Source organism: Caretta caretta, chromosome 2 (assembly GCF_965140235.1).
Source record: "Caretta caretta isolate rCarCar2 chromosome 2, rCarCar1.hap1, whole genome shotgun sequence".
Taxonomy (NCBI): domain Eukaryota; kingdom Metazoa; phylum Chordata; order Testudines; family Cheloniidae; genus Caretta; species Caretta caretta.
The window spans coordinates 222,285,666-222,306,415 of NC_134207.1; the positions used below are offsets into that span (position 1 = coordinate 222,285,666).

Genomic DNA, 20,750 nt, shown 5'->3' on the forward strand with positions numbered 1-20,750 from the left:
CAGAATTTTAAAATATTGGGCATAGAATTTTTAATTTTTTGGAGCAGAATTTCCCCAGGAGTAAGAGTGGTAGTACACAAAGCAGCAAAACACATGCCAAACTCTCTTGAGCAGCAATCCATCCTACAACAAAGGCTGATGAGACTACTATGCAATTTTTACCCCAGTGTACAGAAAATAGTTTTAAGGTGTCTCTTTTGTCTTTATTGTGTATTCTTGTCAGCTAACAGTTTTAAACTTTTCAGATTCTCAGTGAAAAGACTGTGCTGTGTATCCTTTAGCATTAGGAATTCCCAGACTAGTCCCCTTATTTTATCACTATTATTTAAAATCAGAATAAAACTGAACTGAATGAATCTACAATGTGTGTTGGGTTTGTGACAGGCAGTCAGGAAAGGGACAGAGTGAAAACACCAAAACACCAGCTACAAAACAGGATCAAATCCAGGTTGATATTCAATCCAACATTCACTTTAGTTTGAAATCGTGTCCCGATTTTGAAATGTTTTTTGCTATGTATGGAGAAGCTGTTTGTGCATTAGAATATCATCTATACCCATAACTCAAAGGAGAGAAACAACCTGGGATAGAGGTTTTTTGTACATTTTTCATTATTATAACAGAGTGCTTTGAGGATCTACCATGAAGAGAAGACAGTGAAAAAAGAAAGAGAGGAAGAAGAGCAGAGCTGAAACGATTGGGGAGACAAACACTATGAAAGTTGTGAAACACACTTCAATTTTTTTAAAATAAAATATTACTAACAACTGAAAAACAAACATGGCTTTGCTGGATTATATATGTTTTGCGGGCAGTCCTGTAAAACCCTTATTTATTTCCATAGGAAAGAATAAGACTATTTTGGTGAGTTAGGATCTGCAGATAAGGATTTACACTGGTAATAAATTAATTCTAGATTTTAGAAGGAACTGGTCTTTTGCTAATTTAGAGTATACAAGAAATAGCCCCTTTTCACTCCATCACATATGTGGAGCTTCCCTACCTGCCTCCTGACTTTCAATCTTGCTGCCTGTTCACCTTCCAGAAGGATTCTCCCCCACCCCAGCCAACAGATACAGTAAGGGCCTTGACACAGTTCTATCGATCTGGCACAATTTATTCTGTCAGTGCTTTCTGTGTATACTGAAAACGTGTCTCTTTCTGAGAAAATTAGATGTTTCAGAATAGACTGAACTGGCACATTTTAACAACTTCCTATGTTATCCCTGCCAAAACTACCTGCCCTCCTCCTTGATAATAGGTTCATGAGGGCCTTGCATTCTGAAACTGTGAAATGGACAAGCCTTCTGAATGGAATACAGAAATGAACTGCCTACTTGTGCAATTGTCTGGCTGTCCCTGGCATCATGCAAGAGATATTATAAACTAACTAGTTTGGATATAAACAGATTGACTGAAAAGGATTAGATTGCATGCCATTATCTCCCAATAAATGTGCATGCCTGGATCATAATGCTGGAAGAACGTAAGACTGGACACACTGAGTCAGACCAATGGTCCATCTAGCCCAGTATTCTGTCTTCTGACAGTGACTGATGCCAGATGCTTCAGAGGGAATGAAAACAATAGGGCAATTATCCACTGATGCATCAGCTGTTGTCCAGTCTCAGCATCTGGCAGTCAGAGGTTTAGGGACATCCAGAGAATGGTTTTGCTTTCCTGACCATATTGGCTAAGAGACATCAATGGTCCTTTCCTCCATGAACTTATCGAACACCTTTTTGAACCCAGTTATACTTTTGTCCTTCACAACATCGCCTGGCAACAAGTTCCACAGGTTGACTGTGTGTTGCATGAAGAAATACTTCCTTTCGTTTTAAACCCACTGCCTATTAATTTCATCAGGTGGCCCCCTAGTACTTGTGTTATGTGAAGGGGCAAACAGCACTTCCTTCTTCACTTTCTCCAGACCATTCATGATTTTATAGGCCACTATCATAACCTCCCTTAGTTGTCTCTTTTCCAAGATGAACAGTCTGAGTCTTTTTAATCTCTCCTCATATGGAAACTGTTCCATATCCCTAATCATGTTTATTACCATTTTTTAATACCTTTTCCAATTCTAATATACATTTTTGAGATGGGGAGACCAGAACTGCACACAGTATTCAAGGTGTGGGCATACCATGGATTCATATAGTGGCATTATAATATTTACTGTCTTATTATCTAACGCTTTCCTAACGGTTCCTAACATTGTTAGCTTTTTTGACCTCCACTACACATTGAGTGGATGTTTTCAGAGAACTATCCACAATGATCCAAGATCTCTTTCTTGCATGATAACAGCTAATTTAGACCCGATCATTTTGTATACATCGTTGGAATGATATTTCCCTATATGTATTACTTTGCATTTATCAATATTGAATTTCATCTGTCAGTTTGTTGCCTATCCATCCAGTTTTGGGAGATTGCTTTGTAGCTCTTTGCAGACAGCTTTGGACTTAACTAACTTGAGTAATTTTGTATCATTTGCAAACTTTGCCACTTCACTGTTTACCTCTTTTTCCAGATAATTTATGACTATGTTGAACAGCACTGGTCCTAGAACAGATGCTTGGGGGACACCACTATTTACCTCTCTCCATTCTGAAAACTATTTATTCCTGTCCTTTGTTTCCTGCCTTTTAACCAGTTACTGATCCATGAGAGGACCTTCCTTCTTATCGTATTATCTACTTACTTTGCTTCAGAGCTTTTGGTGAGGGATCTTGTCAAAGGCTTTCTGAAAGTTCAAGTATACTATGTTCACTGGATCACCCTGGTCCATATGTTTGCTGACCCCCTCAAAAATTCTACTACATTGGTGAGGCATGATTTTCCTTTACAAAAGCCATGTTCACTCTTTTCATACCAAATCATGTTAATCCGTGTGTCTCATAATTCTGTTCTTTACTATATTCCAACCAATTTGCCCGGTACTGAAATTAGGCTAACCAGCCTGTCATTGCCAGGACTGCTTTTGGAACCTTTTTTAAAAAATCGGCGTTATATTAGCTCACCTCTAGTCATCTGATACAGAGGCTTATTTAAGTGGGTTACACACCACAGTTAGTAGTTCCGCAAATTCATGTGTGTGTTTCTTCAGGACTTGTCACTAACTAGAATGCTACACAACATCCATACAGGTGTTTTATTAAACCAATCATACACAAAAAATATATGTGTATAACATTAGATGAATAGCAAATAATATATTAGTAGTTTATGATCAAACAGTGATTTCATAGATGTTTAAGGCCAGAGGAAACCAATATGATAATTTAATCTGACCTTGTGAATAACATCCTGCATATTTTCAAATATCAAAAGACTACATATTGGTCCTGGAAAATTAAGATTTCAAATTTGTATTATTTCCTTTATTGTTATAATTAGGGATGTTATTTCTCTGATAGCACAGTAGCACAGAAATCTAAGCCAATTAAACAATTATACTACATTTTCCCTTGGTGGCAAAGGAGATATTTCTAAAAATACTGGGGCAAATTTTCTGTGCTCATGATTCTATTTAAGTTATTGGAGATGTGCCATTCCCATAAGTGGTGTAATTGGCCCCAAGGACCGAATGTCTCTTTGATAATCTGTTTTGATCATGTTGTTTGGCTTTTTAGTATTTTGCTTAATGTTTTTAATGTTTTAATCTTACTTTAACTGGGTTTTGGTTGGCTGGTTTTTTAACGCCTAGTCATTTTGAAGGGGGCTGCTTTATAAACAAAAGCCCAGATCTTCAGCTACAGCTGAGTAGTACACAGTGTAATTCAGGGAAAGCACTATTCTAACTCACATTCACAGCTAACAGCACCAAGGAGCTGATAGAGACGCCCAGGCCTAGCTCTTCCCAGAACCACACTTCCGAAGCCAGCAGCAGTAGGGTAGCAGAAGTAGCTTTACAGAACCAGAGGATCCGTCAGTAACCACATCTGCTGTCTTTAGAGTTGGGATGCTGATATTGCTGTACAAAATGGCCACACCCCAAAAGAGAATCTGAGCTAGAACTATTCTAAAAAAAATTAGAAACTTAAACATAACTTTGGAATGTAATCTCTCTCATTATGTTGTAACTGCTTAGGGCTATGGCTTTTCATAACACTTCAGACAAATACTTGAAAGGTGCTATGTTCATTAACCAGAGTTTATAGAATGGTGTGATATTACAGGTTAAGTCGATAGCCACTTACCTACACAGGAGTGTGCATGCACATATGAGTACTCTCAGTCTCTAAAACAAACCCAGCTCAACCCACACCACAAACACAACAAGAGAATCTACTGTGTTTAGTTACTGGCCCATTTCCTGTACAATAAGAATTTTTAAGACTAGTTAATAATCAATTAAATGCTATTATAAAGCAGTCACTGGAACACCGGCTGCGAAACACTTGAGGAAATCGCTGTACTGGAGAACTTATTAAATGTAAATGTTTCTGACAGAAACTAACTTGTTCTACTTTGATTTTAACATACTCATTAAACTCTAGTTACACACAGAAGCACTGGCTGTTCATATAATGTTCATAGTGGGAAAAGCATATCACCTCTGTATCAATTAAATATAGATTAGTTCCAGGACCTACAATGCAGGGAGAGGGCACTGAGTGGGCTTCAAATCCCCTTGTTACAATTAATGATGTCATTAAACACATCTAAAAAGACAATAGTAAAGAACGAAGGAGGGTTTACCATGCAAGTGCATATTCCACTAGATTTTGAGATCTAAAACCACCAGTTTCAGTCAAGTTTTCATCAAGTGTAATTCTCACTGAGGTCATGCAACACTTATGATTTCACCAATGAACATATTTACACAGAACTACAGTTTTTTATCAGCCGAGATATTGCACTCAAGCTTGGGATTTTATTCCAATTTATCAGCTATCCCACAATTAGAGTACCATACACAAGGATATATCATAGGACTTTCTGGTGTCAAGTTCAGAATGCTGACGTTAGGGTTTACCTTTTCCAAACCCAGTATCTTGGTAAGAACCTGTTGGAGAGGGCCTTACTATCTATCATATTATGAAGGGGGAAAACTTGACTCCTAATAAAACAATGGCAACATTTTTCAGCAGCAGATCAACAAAACCAGAGTAAGTATTTATTTTTAGTTAATTTAATTCAGTGAGTGTCTTTTATGAAGATGTTAAAGGTCCAGTCCTAAGTCCTTATTGGACAGAATTCCCATTGACATTAATGCTAGTTTTACTTGACTAATGATTAAGGAATGCCCAGATCTAAGTAAACAGAGACATTATAAGTTGAGATGCCTAAATCAGACACATTGGCACTACACTGGAGTTGGAAAAGGAGTAGTACTTTGTACTATACTGTAGTTTTCAAAGTGCAGCACAACCAAACTAATCTTTGAAACATCTGCGTGAGCTACAAAAAATGCACTGTATCATTATCCCTATTTTACATCTCAGAAAACTGAGTTAGAAAACAGATGCCTTGGCCAAAGCTTCGTAAAAAGCAATTAGAAATACTGAGTTTAGAACAGAGGAGTTTCTAGTTTTTGGTCTCTTGCTTAATTCAGAAGACCACATAACCTCTCATTTATTAACAAAACTACAACATCTATGCTATGCTCTTCTCAGGGGTGAAAGTAAGTTAAAGGACTTACCGGTATGCCGGAGTCCTGAGCGGGGGTGTGGCTTCAACCGGAAGAGGGGTAGCCTCAACCGGAAGAGGCAGGGCCTTAAATCCCCGGGCCCTTTAAATCTTGATTTAAAGGACCCGGGGCTCCAGCTGTGATACTGGTGGTTGGGAGCCCCAGGCCCTTTAAATCACCCCTGAGCTACCAGCTGCAGAGGCAGCTGGGAGCCCCGGAGTTCGGGGGTGATTTAAAGGGCCCAGGGCTCCAGCTGCCGCTACCGGAGCAGAGCCCCGGACCCTTTAAATCACTGAGGAGCCCTGGGGACTCCTGGATGCCACTGCTACCCCAGGGCTCTGGCAGAGCTTTAAAGGGCCTGGGGCTCCGCTGTGGTAGCAGCTGCTGGATTCCTGAGCCCTTTAAATCCCAGCCTGAGCCCTGCTGCTCGAGCCCTGGGGTAGCGGCGGCCGGGCTCCGTCGGGAATTTAAAGGGCCCCGGGGCTCCAGCCGCTGCTACCACCCCGGCCCTTTAAATCCCCTCCGGAGCCCCGCCGCCGCTACCCCAGGGCTCGGGCAGCAGGGCTCAGGCGGGGATTTAAAGGGCCGGGGCAGTAGCAGTGGCTGGAGCTCCGGGGCCCTTTAAATCCCCGACAGAGCCCCGCCGCCGCTACCCCAGGGCTCGGGCAGCAGGGCTCAGGCGGAGATTTAAAGGGCCGGGGCAGTAGCAGTGGCTGGAGCTCCGGGGCCCTTTAAATCCCCGACAGAGCGCTGCCGCCGCTATCCCAGGGCTTTAAATTGCCATCTGGGAAAGCCGGTCCCGGAACAGTGCACCGGCTCTTGCCGGTATGCCGTACCAGGGCGTACCGGCTTACTTTCACCTCTGGCTCTTCTACATATAACCTCCACCGTGAAACACAAGTACCAATATCCAACCCACAGATTTTGAGTTAGTAACAGTTTGCACTAGTCTGGTATGCTCTACTCCTTAAGTAAGTGGAGCTGACTGAAACTTTTTGAATTTTGACTGTTTGAATCTTTTACATTTTCAAATTAAAAAAACAATAAACATGGGGATAAAAATTCAGAAATACTTCTGTGATTTCCTCCTTCCTTTTTTCAACCATCTCAAGGGGAAAAAGAAGAAACAATTCTGGTCTTGACTTAATCTGTGTCCCTTCTACCTACCACCAAATGAAGAGAACTGCTAGCTTCCGACAAAGGTGTCTAAAAGAGGTTTTGAGAATAGGGCCCATTAGAGACTTAAGTGCTAATAAAACAAGAAGAGTGCACCACATAAATGTAAGTGAGCAAAGTGACGCACTGACTCATTTGTAAAAAATAATTATACCTTCGTCTTGTAAAACATTCCTGTTGGTTGGGTGATGCAAAGGAGATGTTTCAGAACTGTGACTGGATTTTGAAGGAGAGGAAAGTGGAGTGTCTCTCCGAGCATAATGGGAAAGCACACCTCCTTTGTGCTGCTGTCCTCCTTCTTGGTTTTCAGCTACGTTGTCAAATGAGAAGGCTGCACTGCTACCCACTGGGGAGAGGGAGGAAGCACCAGAATCTGATGCTGGTGAGGATGCTCTCACACATATGGGCAGAGGTGATTTTGAAATGTGCATGGGACTACTGTAACTGTCTGAAGGCTGTGGGTATAAGAGATTATAAAGCAAGTTATGCCATTTAGCAACCAATCAGAGCAACATTTATTTTGAACATGCAATCCTTTCATTTAACAACAGTTTGTAGAGCCGTCATATTTTTAAGCAATATTCTAGTAAGTCACACTGTTACCTTTTATATCACACATAGGTGTTTCATACTAATAATTTGCTTACAGGTTCAAGAGTCAGGGTCAGCAAAATCCAAGAGTAGATATTAAATTAACTGTCAGTCACACAGAGAAACAAACAAATGCAGGATTCAAGTTCGCTTCTCCTCCCACATAAATTAAATGACCCGCTATGCATAGTGCTCGTTGTTAGTTCAAAGGGGGAAAACAATGAAGTGACCTACATAACAATAGCATAATACATGAAAATAAGACAGAAATTCTGCTGTTCCTGTGAGGAAAAATGGATGTGCTGCCTCCAAGGCAACAGGACTTGCACACTGTTCAGACTGTTATCCAGCATATGTTGGCCACAGATGAATACATTCTACCTACACTAAAATGAAAGGATGAAGATACAGAATGAAACAAATTACAAGGGTCATCTAGCACATCATCCTATGAATAAGAGAAAACGAAGGCCTGCTCACCTTTCGTTCAAGGCTGTCCTCTCCATCTGTCGAACTGATACTGTCATAGAGCCTTGTTCTAGTAGGTCTCTGCCGTTTATTCCTTACTGAAAGCTGGGCTCGAGTTTTCAGTGCTTTGGAGTCTAGCCTCTCTGTTTCTGGGACTGCTTCGTTGAAATCTATGAAAACAGGATTCAAAGACATTTAATAACATTCTTTGGATAAAATTAGCAATTTAACTCTTGTCAGATTACACACAGGCCTGATCTGCAAATGTATGTTCAAATGTCATGCACTTTTGCATGCCTTATTTGCATGTGCAATCACTGAAACTGGCCCTACAAATTTATGATATGAATGTAGAAAAAGCCAGGTATTTGCATAAGCTATTAGCAAATCTACAAATGCAATTTCAGTAACTGTGCATGGATATTAGGCACAAAGTTGCACACATTGAAAAATCAGACCCCGTAAATCAGTGCAATATTTTGTAAAGTCGTAACCATCAGTCATAACATAATATAACAGTCATAATACAAAACAATACATCATCTCATGGTGTCAAATACATAAGTGATACGTAATGGGGTGTAAACTAGACCTACTTACACTAACTTAGACTCCCTCATATCCACTCTATCCACATGCAAGGAAGTCCACACCATTGTAATTTACATAACTAAGAACAGCAAGAAGGCGTATATTAAAGTAACCTTCACCCATCTTTAATGTACACCTTCTTCCAGCTCCTTGGCAAATAAATTACACCAATTTAGACTCACAGGGCCAAATTACCTGCCCCTGGCCTGGTCCTTTTTGGCCACTTGAGCACTGCAAAGAGGTTGGAATCTGGCCACAGCTCATCCATTAATAATTTCTCTGGCAAAGGGGAATTTTCAACTGGCATAAGAGCTCGATTTGCCAGTTGCTCAACCCAGCCACCTAAAGGTAGAGGAGCAGGATGATGGTAGGGCCTGTGCAGCTTAAGAATCAGAAAGCCGTAACAGATGCTGTCCTGTGCCAAGTTGATCTTGGCTCAGGAAAGAAGCTGCTCCCTCATGTGTGGGTGTAAACAGGCTAATGGTATCTGAGCATAAATTACGTCTGAGTGAGTGTAAATGAGTCTAACCTACATATAAAACTTATGAATTGGCCCTTATGTTTAAAAGAAACTCTAAGAAGACATTTCTCCATGTTGCAAACCTTTCCAGGGATTTGGCCAATTGTGTGTGTGTATACACAGTATATCTATGTGTCTGTTCTATAAAATGAGGAATCTGATTCATCAGACTGTTTTTAAATTCCTGCTGGTATGCAATACAATTCTGAGAGTTGCAATTTATTAGTCAACTCAATAAAAGAAAGGAGGTGGCATGACGGAGGAATCCTGGAAATTGAAGGAGTTTGGTTTCCAGGTTTATGTTATGACAATACAAGCATGGCAATTGCATTCCCAACCCCATCTGCTCTGTGAACAAAAGCATTTTCTTAATGATCATTACCAACCACAGCTGCTGCTTTATGCCTCCCTGCCCCCTTTTGAATTGCTCCTCTCATCACCACACTGGATCTTCCCGTCTTATTCAGAACTCTTCCAAACATCGGAAGCCTTCTAAAGCAAAAAAACCAAATAACCCCCAACCAACCAAAAAACGAAACCAAACCCACCAGCACCCTAAAACCAATAGTCCTAGCACAATGGGGATTTAGGGTTACTGTAATATAAAGACATCCTCATCCTCACGTAGCCATGTGTCATTTGCTTCTTACCTTCCTGTAGTAGGATTCTGGAGAAGCCAGTCTTCACTCTGATCATCCATTTAGCACAACCTCCTTAGCCACTTACAGGAGTTGACTGTTTCTGACCTTTCCCCCAGTAAAATGACTTCATAAGGTCATCAAGCAAGCGAATGTGACAGCTTTATGGGAAAACCTCAAGAGGTTTGAAATACAATTTCCATGCAAGAAAATGTCAAAGGTATTTCCTGAGTTTTGTCATGACAACACAAATAGAATGAAATGAATCATCTCAGGAGGGCCTATGAAAGGCCCTCTGTACCTTGCAAGCATTGCTTTGGCCTCGTAGGATAGAGGCACAGATGAAATGATCTTACAGGTGTGCCCATATGTGAGATGGAGGGGCATTTTGTGCCCATGTTGAAAAGCTGACAAAGGAGTTGCTGAAGATGGGCCATGAGAAAGACTCCTGGATCTGTCATTATGCTGACCAAGTGGCCCAAAACCCCCATGCAGGGTAGTAGTAGTTGTCCGATCCCACAGAGAGGAACAGCTACCCTAGAGGGCTGAATGCAGGTTGGGGAGGTGAACTCCACCACCCAACCCCTGTCAACCTCTCTGTACAAAGCCTTACCACTTGGGATTTTTACAGGGAGGGGTGAATTTCACCAACAGTCCTTATGAAGAGATTACAGACACATAATTATTAACACAGATAAAAAGAACTGGGTACCAGTACCCTCCCATCTTCCCCCCTCTCTTACACACATGTGCGTGCCTGCCTACCATGAAACTCTGTCAACCTAATTGTCAAATGGAAATGGAAGGCTTGCTCTTTTAGACCTTCTCTCTTCCCTCGACCATGGGCTGACCTACACCATATCTGGAGCACATGCTCAAAAATAACATTTCACAAAAAATGGAACAATGAAAGAACTACATTTTCACAAAAGACAAACCTGGGCTCAAAAGGTGATCCGCCCAAAAATGCCTTATGAACAAAGTGTATTAGTCAGCTTAAACTTAAATACATGACTCTCTCAACAAACTGTGTTAACAAAATTGCACTATTTCTAGAAAGCTTTTTATCTTTCACTTGAAAGAGGCCTGAATATTTTGGGAAAGAGTAATAAGATGCAATCAATCTTTTAAAATTTGTTCTCTTATTGCATGCCAAGAAAGAAAATAAATTCCTTACAGTTTCAATTTTCCCTCTCCCCACTAATCTCTCAAGCACAATCTGTATTAGAACCCACAAGCTTACTATACTCCTATATGTACAGTGCAAGAGTTGTGGTTTTGTCAATTACTGAGATGCTTTCTGGGACAAGTTCCAAGTCTGCATAGCCAAGTTGGTGAATTTCCCAATTTGATCTGCTTATAAAGACAGATAATAACCACAGCATTCATAACACTGTATTTAAATGTATATTTCTCATACAACTAGATAGTAACCAGGTGGAAATCTTGGCTGGGATAAACTGGTTCCTGTTCCAACCACTGCCGATCAGAGATCAGCAGAGGCCAAACTGTGCAATTCTGGAATGAGACACAAATATTTTATATACACAGAACTCAGTATATTAGTCTTTATTGTGTGTGTGTGTGTGGGGGGGGGGAAATGAGCACCTGTATATCTTGCAACTATTAAAGTGGGGTGAGTGTGTGTGTATGGCTTTGGTCAACCCAGTATGGCCATTCTTATGGCAAATCCTAAGGTACTTAACTAATTTTTTCTACTCAGGCATTCTCCTACTGAGATTGATAACAGTTTCCAATCTGACTAAGGACCTCAGGATTTGAGCTACAGTGAATTGCCTCAAAGCTTTTCAATAGATTTTCAGACCTTCTATACTGGGTTACATTGCACTAACCTTCGGATATACCAAAGTTATCAAGTGATCTCAAGTAGATTATCACCTCCTCATTTTCCTATGCTCTATTTAATTGGGCAGGAGAGATGTTATCACTATCCCATAGGGAGGGGTAAAAAGCAATCCTTAGCACCATCAAGTCACACTGAAACTGTAACATTAAGCAAGGTCAGCCGTGTAACTCTTTGTGCATTTCTCTGAAATAAACCACAAAGTGGCTTGGGGTCCTCCTCTTATTATAAGCAAACTTATGAAGCTAGTTGAAAATTTCACCTTCTACAAACACTGGAGTAATATGAAGCACTTACAGAGTCACACAGTCTTGGAAGTGATAATGGGAGCACTATTGATTTCAAGGGTATAAATGAAGGACATGACCCTGCAAACCCTGACTCATATGAGCAGACCCATTGGCCTTGCCTACACTAAAGAAATTTACTTTTCTATATGAACTTTTCTAACCCCCGGGAAAACTTGTAAAATACCTCATACAAAAGTGTTCCAACTGTCTTTAGTTTGCTCCAAAAACCATTTTCATTAGACTCGCTTTCAAGTCTAAGGACCATTTCAATATAAGGGGTTTCAACATGAACTGGTTTAGTGCTAGCATGGAGGGAAACAGCTCAACTAGTGCCTGCTGCAGTTCCTTAGCAGCTGGTTGTCTTTCAACTTCTCCCCAAATCCAGTGTTTCTGCAAGTTGTGTTAGGAAGGAGAGGTTACTTACCTGTACAGTAATGGGAGTTCTTCAAGTTGTTTTGTCCCTATGGATGCTCCACTTTAGGTGTGTGCATGCCCATGTCCTTCTGGTCCGAGACTTTTGTCAGCAATGTCCACAGGAGAGCAGGTATGCTCTACATCTCCACGTGCTCCAGACTGAGGGCATAAAGGGAGAACCAGACTGCTGCCACTCCAGTTCCCTCTCAACCCTGATGTTCAGCAGGCAGGGACTCCAAAGCAGAGGGGAAAGGAGAGAGGGTAGCAGAGCACTCAGACAAAACATCTCAAAGAACTCTAGTTACTGTATAGGTAAGTAACCTCTCCTTTTTCTTTGCATTATTGTCCCTACGGATCCTTCACTTCAAGTGAATCCCAAGCAAAGCCTCAATTATGGAGGATGGTGCTGAAGAGGTGGATTCAGTATAGTTCAGAGAACAGCCTTCCCCAAGGCTATGTCTGCTCTGGAAGCATGAACACATAGTCCCGAAAGAAGGTGTGCACAGATGACCAGGTAGCAGCTTTCGGTATGTCCGTGATGGGTATGCTCTTAACTAGAGGTAGAGGCAGACGGTGCCTGGCAGAATGGGCCATCACCTTAGATGAAGGGTGCACCCAAGAAGCTTCATAACAGGCCAACATCCATCCCGATACTGATTTAGATAGTCTTTGCGCAGAAACAGAGGCTCCCTTCTGCAAAGGCAACAAAAAATCTAGGGGAGGTTCTACGTGGTTTAGGTAGGAAGTGAAGTTAGGGACAAGGAATCACTTTGTCCTGGCAGAATACTATGTATGGAGGATCAGCCGTAAGCATTCCCCATTCCTCTATCCTGCTGGCTGAAGTGATGGCTATGAGAAACGAGGTTTTGAAGAATAAATGGAGAAAGGAACAACTCCCAGTGGGTACAAAGGGTGTTTCCCACTAGGTATCAAGAAGTAGAATAAGGTCCCAAAGCAGGGTAGGCTCTCTAACATGAAGGAAAAGATTGTTCAAGCTCTTGATGAGTGTCTCAGTGGTAGGATGAGCAATACTGAAAATCCTCAGAGTGGTAGATGAAAAGCTATAATGGCAACTAGGCTGACTTTAAGAGAGCTCATTGACAAGCCCAGCATTTACAAATTTAGCAGGTAATTGAGTGAGTGAGGTGAGACTCAGATACAGATAATGACCATGGGGTGCACCAGGACTGGAAACATTTCCACTTCCGCAGGTAAGTCTTGTGGCAGGTTTCCTGTTGTTCACCAGCACAGTCTGTAGCTCAAGAGAACAGACTCTCTCTAAGCCCCAGAGTATTGAGGAGCCAGACTTTGAGATGAAGTGAGGAGAGTCTGGAATGGGTTATGGTGCCCAATTCCTATGTCTGCTGTCAGAGGGAGGTGAAAAGGTGACCGGAGAGACAGGTAAATCAGGTCCCAAAACCATACTTGCCTCGGCCAGGCCAGTGATATGAGAATGATTACTGTCTTTTCTTGTCTTAATTTGAAGAGGACCCTAAGAAGCAATGGTGTTGGGGGGCAGGCATATATCAGAGTTCAAGGCCAGGAACGAGGACAGCATCTCCCAAGGACTTGTGACCATGTCCTCCTCTTGAACAGACACACCAGCATTTCATGGTAGGTAGCATCACAAAGAGTTCTCTCCCTGGAATGCCCCAGAAGAGACAAATCTTTTGAATTACCAAAGCGCTCAGCTGCCCTGTGTGGTCCAGGCAGAAATGCCTGCTCAGAGGGTCTGCAATGATGTTTTGCAGACCTGGTAGATAAGCCAATGAGATGTTGACTTGGTGCAATATCAACCAATTCCTAAGTTTTATGGCTTCTGGATTTAAAGGATTGGAATCTTCCTCTTCCTTGGCAGTTTATACAGAACCTAGCTGCTCTATTGTCCTACCCTACCTTGGGTAGGAAATGATGCCAAGTATTCTGAACTGCCCTGAGATCAAGCAGATTGATGTAAAGTGATGACTCCGGGGGAATCCATTTGCCTTGCACTTTTAAGTCCTGGAAGTCAGCTCTCCAACCTAGCAGGTAGGCATCAGTAGTAACGATCTTTGTAGGGAGTTGACACAAGAATGGAGCTCCCACACAAACCTTGTGAGGGTCCTTCCACCAACTCAGAGAGTCAAGAATTTATCCTCCCTCAGAACATTAAGTTATCCTTAAAGCATGAGTATAGGCAGAAGAGAGACACGGATATGAAAAGAAATATGGAAGCCCACAAACTCTTTTTATATATTTATTTAATTTACAACTGAATTCTTTGTTTTTTTATTGTCAAAACTGCAAACTCAGCCTGGAATCTGAAAATCACGCTGGGTTCTTTCTGTTTTTTTGCATTAGCACAAATAATATGCTGCAGTCAAAATTTAACTGTTTTTCAATAAAAGTTGTACTTAGACTATAATGTTCAAATCTGGGCACCTAAATCCACATCTATCCACCCAATAAGTTGTCTAACTATTCAGAAGTGGTGAGCACTACAGCTGACCGTGAATTTTCTAATGGAATGTTCTTCCACTGTAAAATGCTTTTTTGCTTAATATGAAACATTTTGCAGATGTGTCAATTTCAATGAAATGTCATCTGAAACAAAAAACCCCAAAGCATTTCAAAATAATGTTGAAAAGTTCCATTTCAGCATTTTCAGAATGGAACATTTCAATTTGTTGTTTCAAAATTATTTTTTTGCTTAGAAATTCCTTAAATTTAAATTATAAAAAGTTAATTTTCTTAATGCTGTAGTTGGAATTGTGATCAGTCCAAAACAAAACAAAAAAGTTAAGTTTGTTTTGCAGGAAATTTAAAATTCTCTGTTTTCGTTTTGTACCAAATTCCCCTCCCCCTCCTCAAAATGCAAGTGTGGCATTTCCCATGAAAGGGAAAATCAGATTTCTGCTTAGCTCTACTGAACAGCCCTACCTCCTATTCTTACCTGCACACTTATTAAGCCCATAGATCTGTGACTGTTCAGCCCTTCTGAAAAGCAAGCACAGTAATTAGGTGCCTGAATATGGAATCAGATGTCTAACTTTCTGTAACCAGTTTTGTTTGCAGTGCTGTAGCCATGTACCTTCCAAAGAGTTTTGGGTAGCTCAAAAGCTTGCCTCTTTTACCAACAGAATTTGGTCCAACCTCAGCAACCAATTTGTAAAACTTTAGCCTTAGTGACTGGTGCTTAGTTACAATGATGGCAAGTGCCTTAGAACAGATTTCAGCTCTGCATCTATGGCTATATTGCTTCTGTAGTAATAACAATTGTAGAGATTCATTTTTTGTCAGCAACATATGCAGCTGTGATGCAGATACACAGAGAGCAAGTATGCTGAATACTTTTCAGAAGAGGATCTTTTTTACACAGCCAATTTTCTGACCCAAACCACTTTTTAGCCATTTTTGTCAACAGTTGCACTAAAAACATTATTGTAAATATCTGATGCAACATATAAACGTTCTTGTAATGATAAGTGCATCTGTAAATTTCAGAGATTTCAGTATTATAAATGCTTACTAGAAAGGAACATTCACAAACTCTGATTTATGGGAATGAATTCTGCAATATGGCAGAACAGTTTTAGCAGGACAATCTTTTTTTTCTTATGTTAAATATAATAATTCAGCTTGATTTGCTTGCAGAGAAATATTTAGTTTGTGTTCACACCTGAAGCAATTGTTAAAATATCAATAAAGCGTTCATAAGTCTGCCAAAAATCAACACATCAGGAAATCTAATGCATTCTTCTATGCCAAAGAGGATTTTTGTTTTAACTAGTCTTTATTATTATTTAATATTCATACAGCAGCAGCGCCCTTCATTACACAAAGGTTTCAGGTGCCCCTGTGACCTTTGTAAAATCAAGATTTATCTGTATAATTAATCCCCAGTGGCTCTTAAATGATTATTTGATAAGGAACTTGCATTTCATTCACACATCGCTCAATCCTGAAAAAAAATGAGCACCTTCTGTAAGGATCCTATGGGCATCAAAAAAGGTTGAGGGTACTCAGAACTTTGCAGGAACTGGTCCAGAACGCACTGCAACTGTTAGGCTACTGTATGGTCTTGGGAAGCCAAGAATAAGGGTTTTCACAAGATTATTTTTGTTTGGGTTGGAAATGACCTTTAGTGGGTCTTTTCCCCTTCTCACCTTCCTATCTGTCATTGCAGGATAGATTTAACTTCTTAAAGTCTTCATGATAGCATCATTAACAAAGAGGACTCGTCAACCTTCCCCGACAGCTTTCTTGACCACTTTACTATGCTTATGGTTAACGTATTTTATATACTTAAATTTAACACATATTTCCCTTAATGCTGGTTAACTCCCATTAATTTCTTGCTCTGTCCTTTGGTCATTGATAAGAATTATTATTCCTTGTATTCTTACAACAGTTCTATGTGAGTTTGTAGAAAGTTATCAAGTCTCCATCTCCTCCAGACTGAATATGACCCATGTTTCTATATTTTCTCAGAGGTGTTAGCTGCAAGATCATCTATCATTGCTGAACTGCCTTCACTTTTGTCTACTTTATAAAAAATAAAATGCTGCTCAAACATCAATGGAGAACTCAAACTGACTTAAATGGGAACTGAAGTCCCAAATAAGGCCTAGCCAATATTTAATAGAAAGGAGCAACTGCTTCACTGATTTCATTCTGGAGACTCTTGTTAATACAAGAGTATGACACAGTATTGGGCTTTCTGCTACTAATCTGTATTGTTTACTCAAACAATTTATCATCTATTATAATTCTCATGCCATCCTTCTTTGTAGTACTAGTGCCTGGCCAGTCTCCTCCTATTCAATGTGCATTTGATTATTCCTTATTTATTGGGAAATGGGGATAACTAACGTTATACTTTCCAGACCCCCTGTGTCTTAATCTTGTTAGATTATAAAGGAGAAACCTGATAAGTTGCAGTGAAGCTGTAACATTAGAGCCATGAAATGAGATTTTTTTTAAGTGTGAAGAAAAGCGTTGGACTATGACATATTAATCAATATGGAAATGATCATCAACCAACTATATGATGCTGGACTAAGTTACTTCCAGTGCCACCTACCCAGCACCCCAGAAATGAGCTGTCCATAGCTATCTTAAAACAACTGTAAATTATAACAAATAGTTTGTTCATTAGAGAAACAACATGGAGAAAAGCAAAGCTTGCATTTTGTGTATGACTTTAATAAAAACACATTTTTCTTATTAAAATCTTATGATGTTTTTGAATATATAAAACACAAAACAGGAAATCCGTTACTAAGGTCATATAAACACATTTTGGGGCTGACGACATCACAAACCATTTGAACTTCACTTTCATGGTTAAGATGATGTCCTGATATGTCAATGCAACTTTATAATTCAGATGCCTGTGTACTATCTTCCATTTGTGTACACACAGGTGAGTATACATACACACTTATGTACATACCTATCTATTGCGACAAAGTTCCTCCTCTGCCTTGGTGAGTTCTGCACTTTCTGGCAGATTTGCTCACCTCAGAGGTTCACGGCAGTCGTCAGTTTGGCTCCTTTTGTTAGTGGCACAAACCTGCTGTTTGCTCAACTAACCTCATCACTGGCCAGCATGGTGAAAAGGAGGAGAACAATCCCTGCAGTCTCTGCTGATCCACCTAATGGGTCGGGGGACAGGTCAGAGACCGTCCCCTCTGGTGGGACCCACAATCCATGTCAACTCCTCTTATATCAAATAGAGAGTTGGGGGATGGGGGGAACCCAGGCCTGCCCTCTACTCCAGGTTCCAGCCCAGGGCCCTGTGGATTGCAGCTGTCTCCAGCAACAGTTACGTGACAGTTACAACTCCCTGGGCTACTTCCCCATGGCATCCTCCCAATACCTTTTTTAGCCTCACCACAGGACCTTCCTCCTGATGTCAAAAATGCTTATACTTCTCAGTCCTCCAACAGTACACCTACTCACTCTCAGCTTCTTGCATGCCTCTTGCTCCCAGCTCCTTGCATGGCCTCAATAACTGAAGTGAGGTCCTTTTTAAAACTAGGTGCCCTGATTAACCTGCCTGTCCTAATTGATTCTGGTAGCTTCTTAATTGGCTCCAGGTGTCCTAATTAGCCTGCCTTAATTGTTTCCAGCAACTTCCTGATTGTTCTGGAACAGACTATGATCATACTCAGGGGAAAGGGACCTGCTTAATCTGGGGCTAATGTATCTACCTTCTATCACTCTCCTGTAGCCATCTGGTCTGACCCTGTCACACTATTTATAATATAGATATATTTAGTACCCGTATTCATACACTGTATATACACACAGCTTATTTGTTTATTTTTCGTACAATCAAGAGATTCATTTATAAGACATTTTATTATATTTTTCTCATTTTGGCAATTTTGTTCCTGTTTGATCTTTAGTAAATTTGGTAATTATAGACAGACCTAGAACACAGGAAAAAACACAATCTTGCCTTACTTTATTGAAACAACACAAACATGGATGAAACTTAAATGTTGTAGGCAATTCCACTGAAAATTCATTGATGGTTTAATGAATATATAATGACCTCTGCTTTATTAACAGGCCTCCGTCACTTACACTTACTGATGAATATTCATTTTACAGCTGTTCTGTAGTGCTGCGCTGCCACTAAATAGTATAACACAAAGTGTTTGCTACCAGATACTGCATTTTGGTGAAAATGACAGGATTATGATAATATTAATTTATTCTTTACTATAAATTCTTAAAGTCACAACTGTGATATTCATACACAGCAAATTAGATTAACAGGAGTTTAGGGTTGGTTCAAACAAACCTTGACTTAAGCCATCCAGGCAAGACACTTGCTGTACATCTAGGCTCTCCACTGGATCTCCTCTGGAAACGTCTCCAAAAGATGTTTGCCTTTCAAAAATGTTGTTGTTATTGTTAACCTGGCTCCCATTTTGCTTCAACAGCCTGAAAACTTCCGCTTCCAAGTCTCTAATCTAAGAGAAATACATCCAATTATTAGCCAAAATGAACAACTAGCATTTTTTCCAGGCTATCAGACAGCATTGCCTTATTGTTCACACACTTGAGTGAACATTACTCACACGAGCTTGTAAGCCTTGAACCTCTACAAGGTGCGCTTTCTCCAGTTCTTCTATTTTTTTTCGCTCAGCTTCCTGGCGTTTGATGAAGTCAAGTTCTCTTAAGGGAAAAAAAAACATTTGCTGGTATCAAAGCAATCACAGGTTCAAACAGGAAATTAACTAATGTAATGGCACATTAATATACCCGTTTGTTTAAAAAATAATCCTTAGTTAACAGGAGATTTGGTACTAATCCGATAATACTAAACATGCAGCTGCAAGTAGGAGAAAATAACTGAGCAGTTATTATCAACCCAAATGAATAAACTGTAAACATATTGTAGAAAACTAATTAAGGTAAAAATCCCACCTATTCAAACTGTTGACAACAACTGTGTTGAAACTGTGATAAACTAAATTAACCTTTTCATAATTTGTACTTATAAAGCATCATTACTTCAAATTATGTTGAATTTTGCAGTAACAGTTGGGATGGAATCGCTCTGTTAGATATGAAAATGACTGGGCATCAACACTTAATTTACATCTCTAATGCATAAGGTACAAAACTAATTATCCAAAAATTAAAAGTAAATCAGTGAGGTAATTTAGGATTTTGAAGCAGTCAAAAATTATAGGCCAGATCCTCCACTGCTGTAACTCTCGGTAGTACAACTAAAGCAGGTTCACACCAGCTGACGGTTTGGCCCTTCTTCAATTGTCTTGAAAAGCTGAGGCCATTATTGATCCAATGGCACCATTCACAAGAGATGCCAGTTAGTTCTTGTAGGCTGGCAAAATTCCACTGTGGTTAATGACATTTTGTCTATCTAAAATCCTCCTTGCAGTTTCAGTGGGATAGGGTATTCAATTCCTCTGCTAGGAACTGTCTATTGTTACTATATACTGTTAAAACAGCTGAGTTTCATTATAGAAATGGATGATTTCAGTCGCAGATGAAGCAATCCTAGTGTAAAATTTGTAAAATTATTTGGAGAATGAAAAGTGTTGTATAAATGTAAGAAATTATTTCTGAGATGTCAGGAATGGGGGGATCAGGAGAAACTGACTCCTCCCCCCCCCCCCCCCACCAACTGCTGAGGTATGCTCTAGTTGATTCAGCTCAATTCAAACATACTCAAGAGCCAGGAAGAAGAAAAACACAGCGTGAGAATGTCTCAACATGATCTGCTGCTTCATGTTGCATCAATACAAAACAATACTTAGTCAAACTGATGCAACATCATCATAACAAACTGCTGCAAATATGGCTCTCTAACACTCCAAAGACGAATACTGCAAATTAATTCATTTATAGTCATTTAAAAATATGCACAATGCCGATATTTTTCAGTAATAAAAATCCCTATGATTTTGATTGGGGTAGCCAACCTGCGCCTGAGAAGGAGCCAGAATTTACCAATGTACATTGTCAAAGAGCCACAGTAACACGTCAGCAGCTCCCCCCAATGCCTGCTGGCAGTCCCATTGATCAGCACCTCCCCCTC

At 40.2% G+C, this 20,750-nt stretch overlaps 1 protein-coding gene across 14 annotated transcripts in view; it reads right to left on the minus strand.

The window, feature by feature from the left end:
- The window catches only part of PPP1R9A (protein phosphatase 1 regulatory subunit 9A), a 251,202-nt gene that overhangs the window by 24,092 nt on the left and 206,360 nt on the right, over nucleotides 1-20,750 (minus strand). For 10 of the 14 annotated variants that reach the window (XM_075125845.1, XM_048838168.2, XM_048838169.2 and 7 more), the window contains 4 exons: nucleotides 19,264-19,360; nucleotides 18,984-19,155; nucleotides 7,886-8,043; nucleotides 6,969-7,269 (listed from right to left, as the gene is read on the minus strand). In XM_075125845.1, coding sequence (XP_074981946.1) covers nucleotides 6,969-7,269; nucleotides 7,886-8,043; nucleotides 18,984-19,155; nucleotides 19,264-19,360 — 728 coding nt within the window. The remainder of the gene's footprint in view (nucleotides 1-6,968; nucleotides 7,270-7,885; nucleotides 8,044-18,983; nucleotides 19,156-19,263; nucleotides 19,361-20,750) is intronic. The other 4 variants (XM_048838175.2, XM_048838174.2, XM_048838177.2 and 1 more) reach the window with 1 other exon arrangement.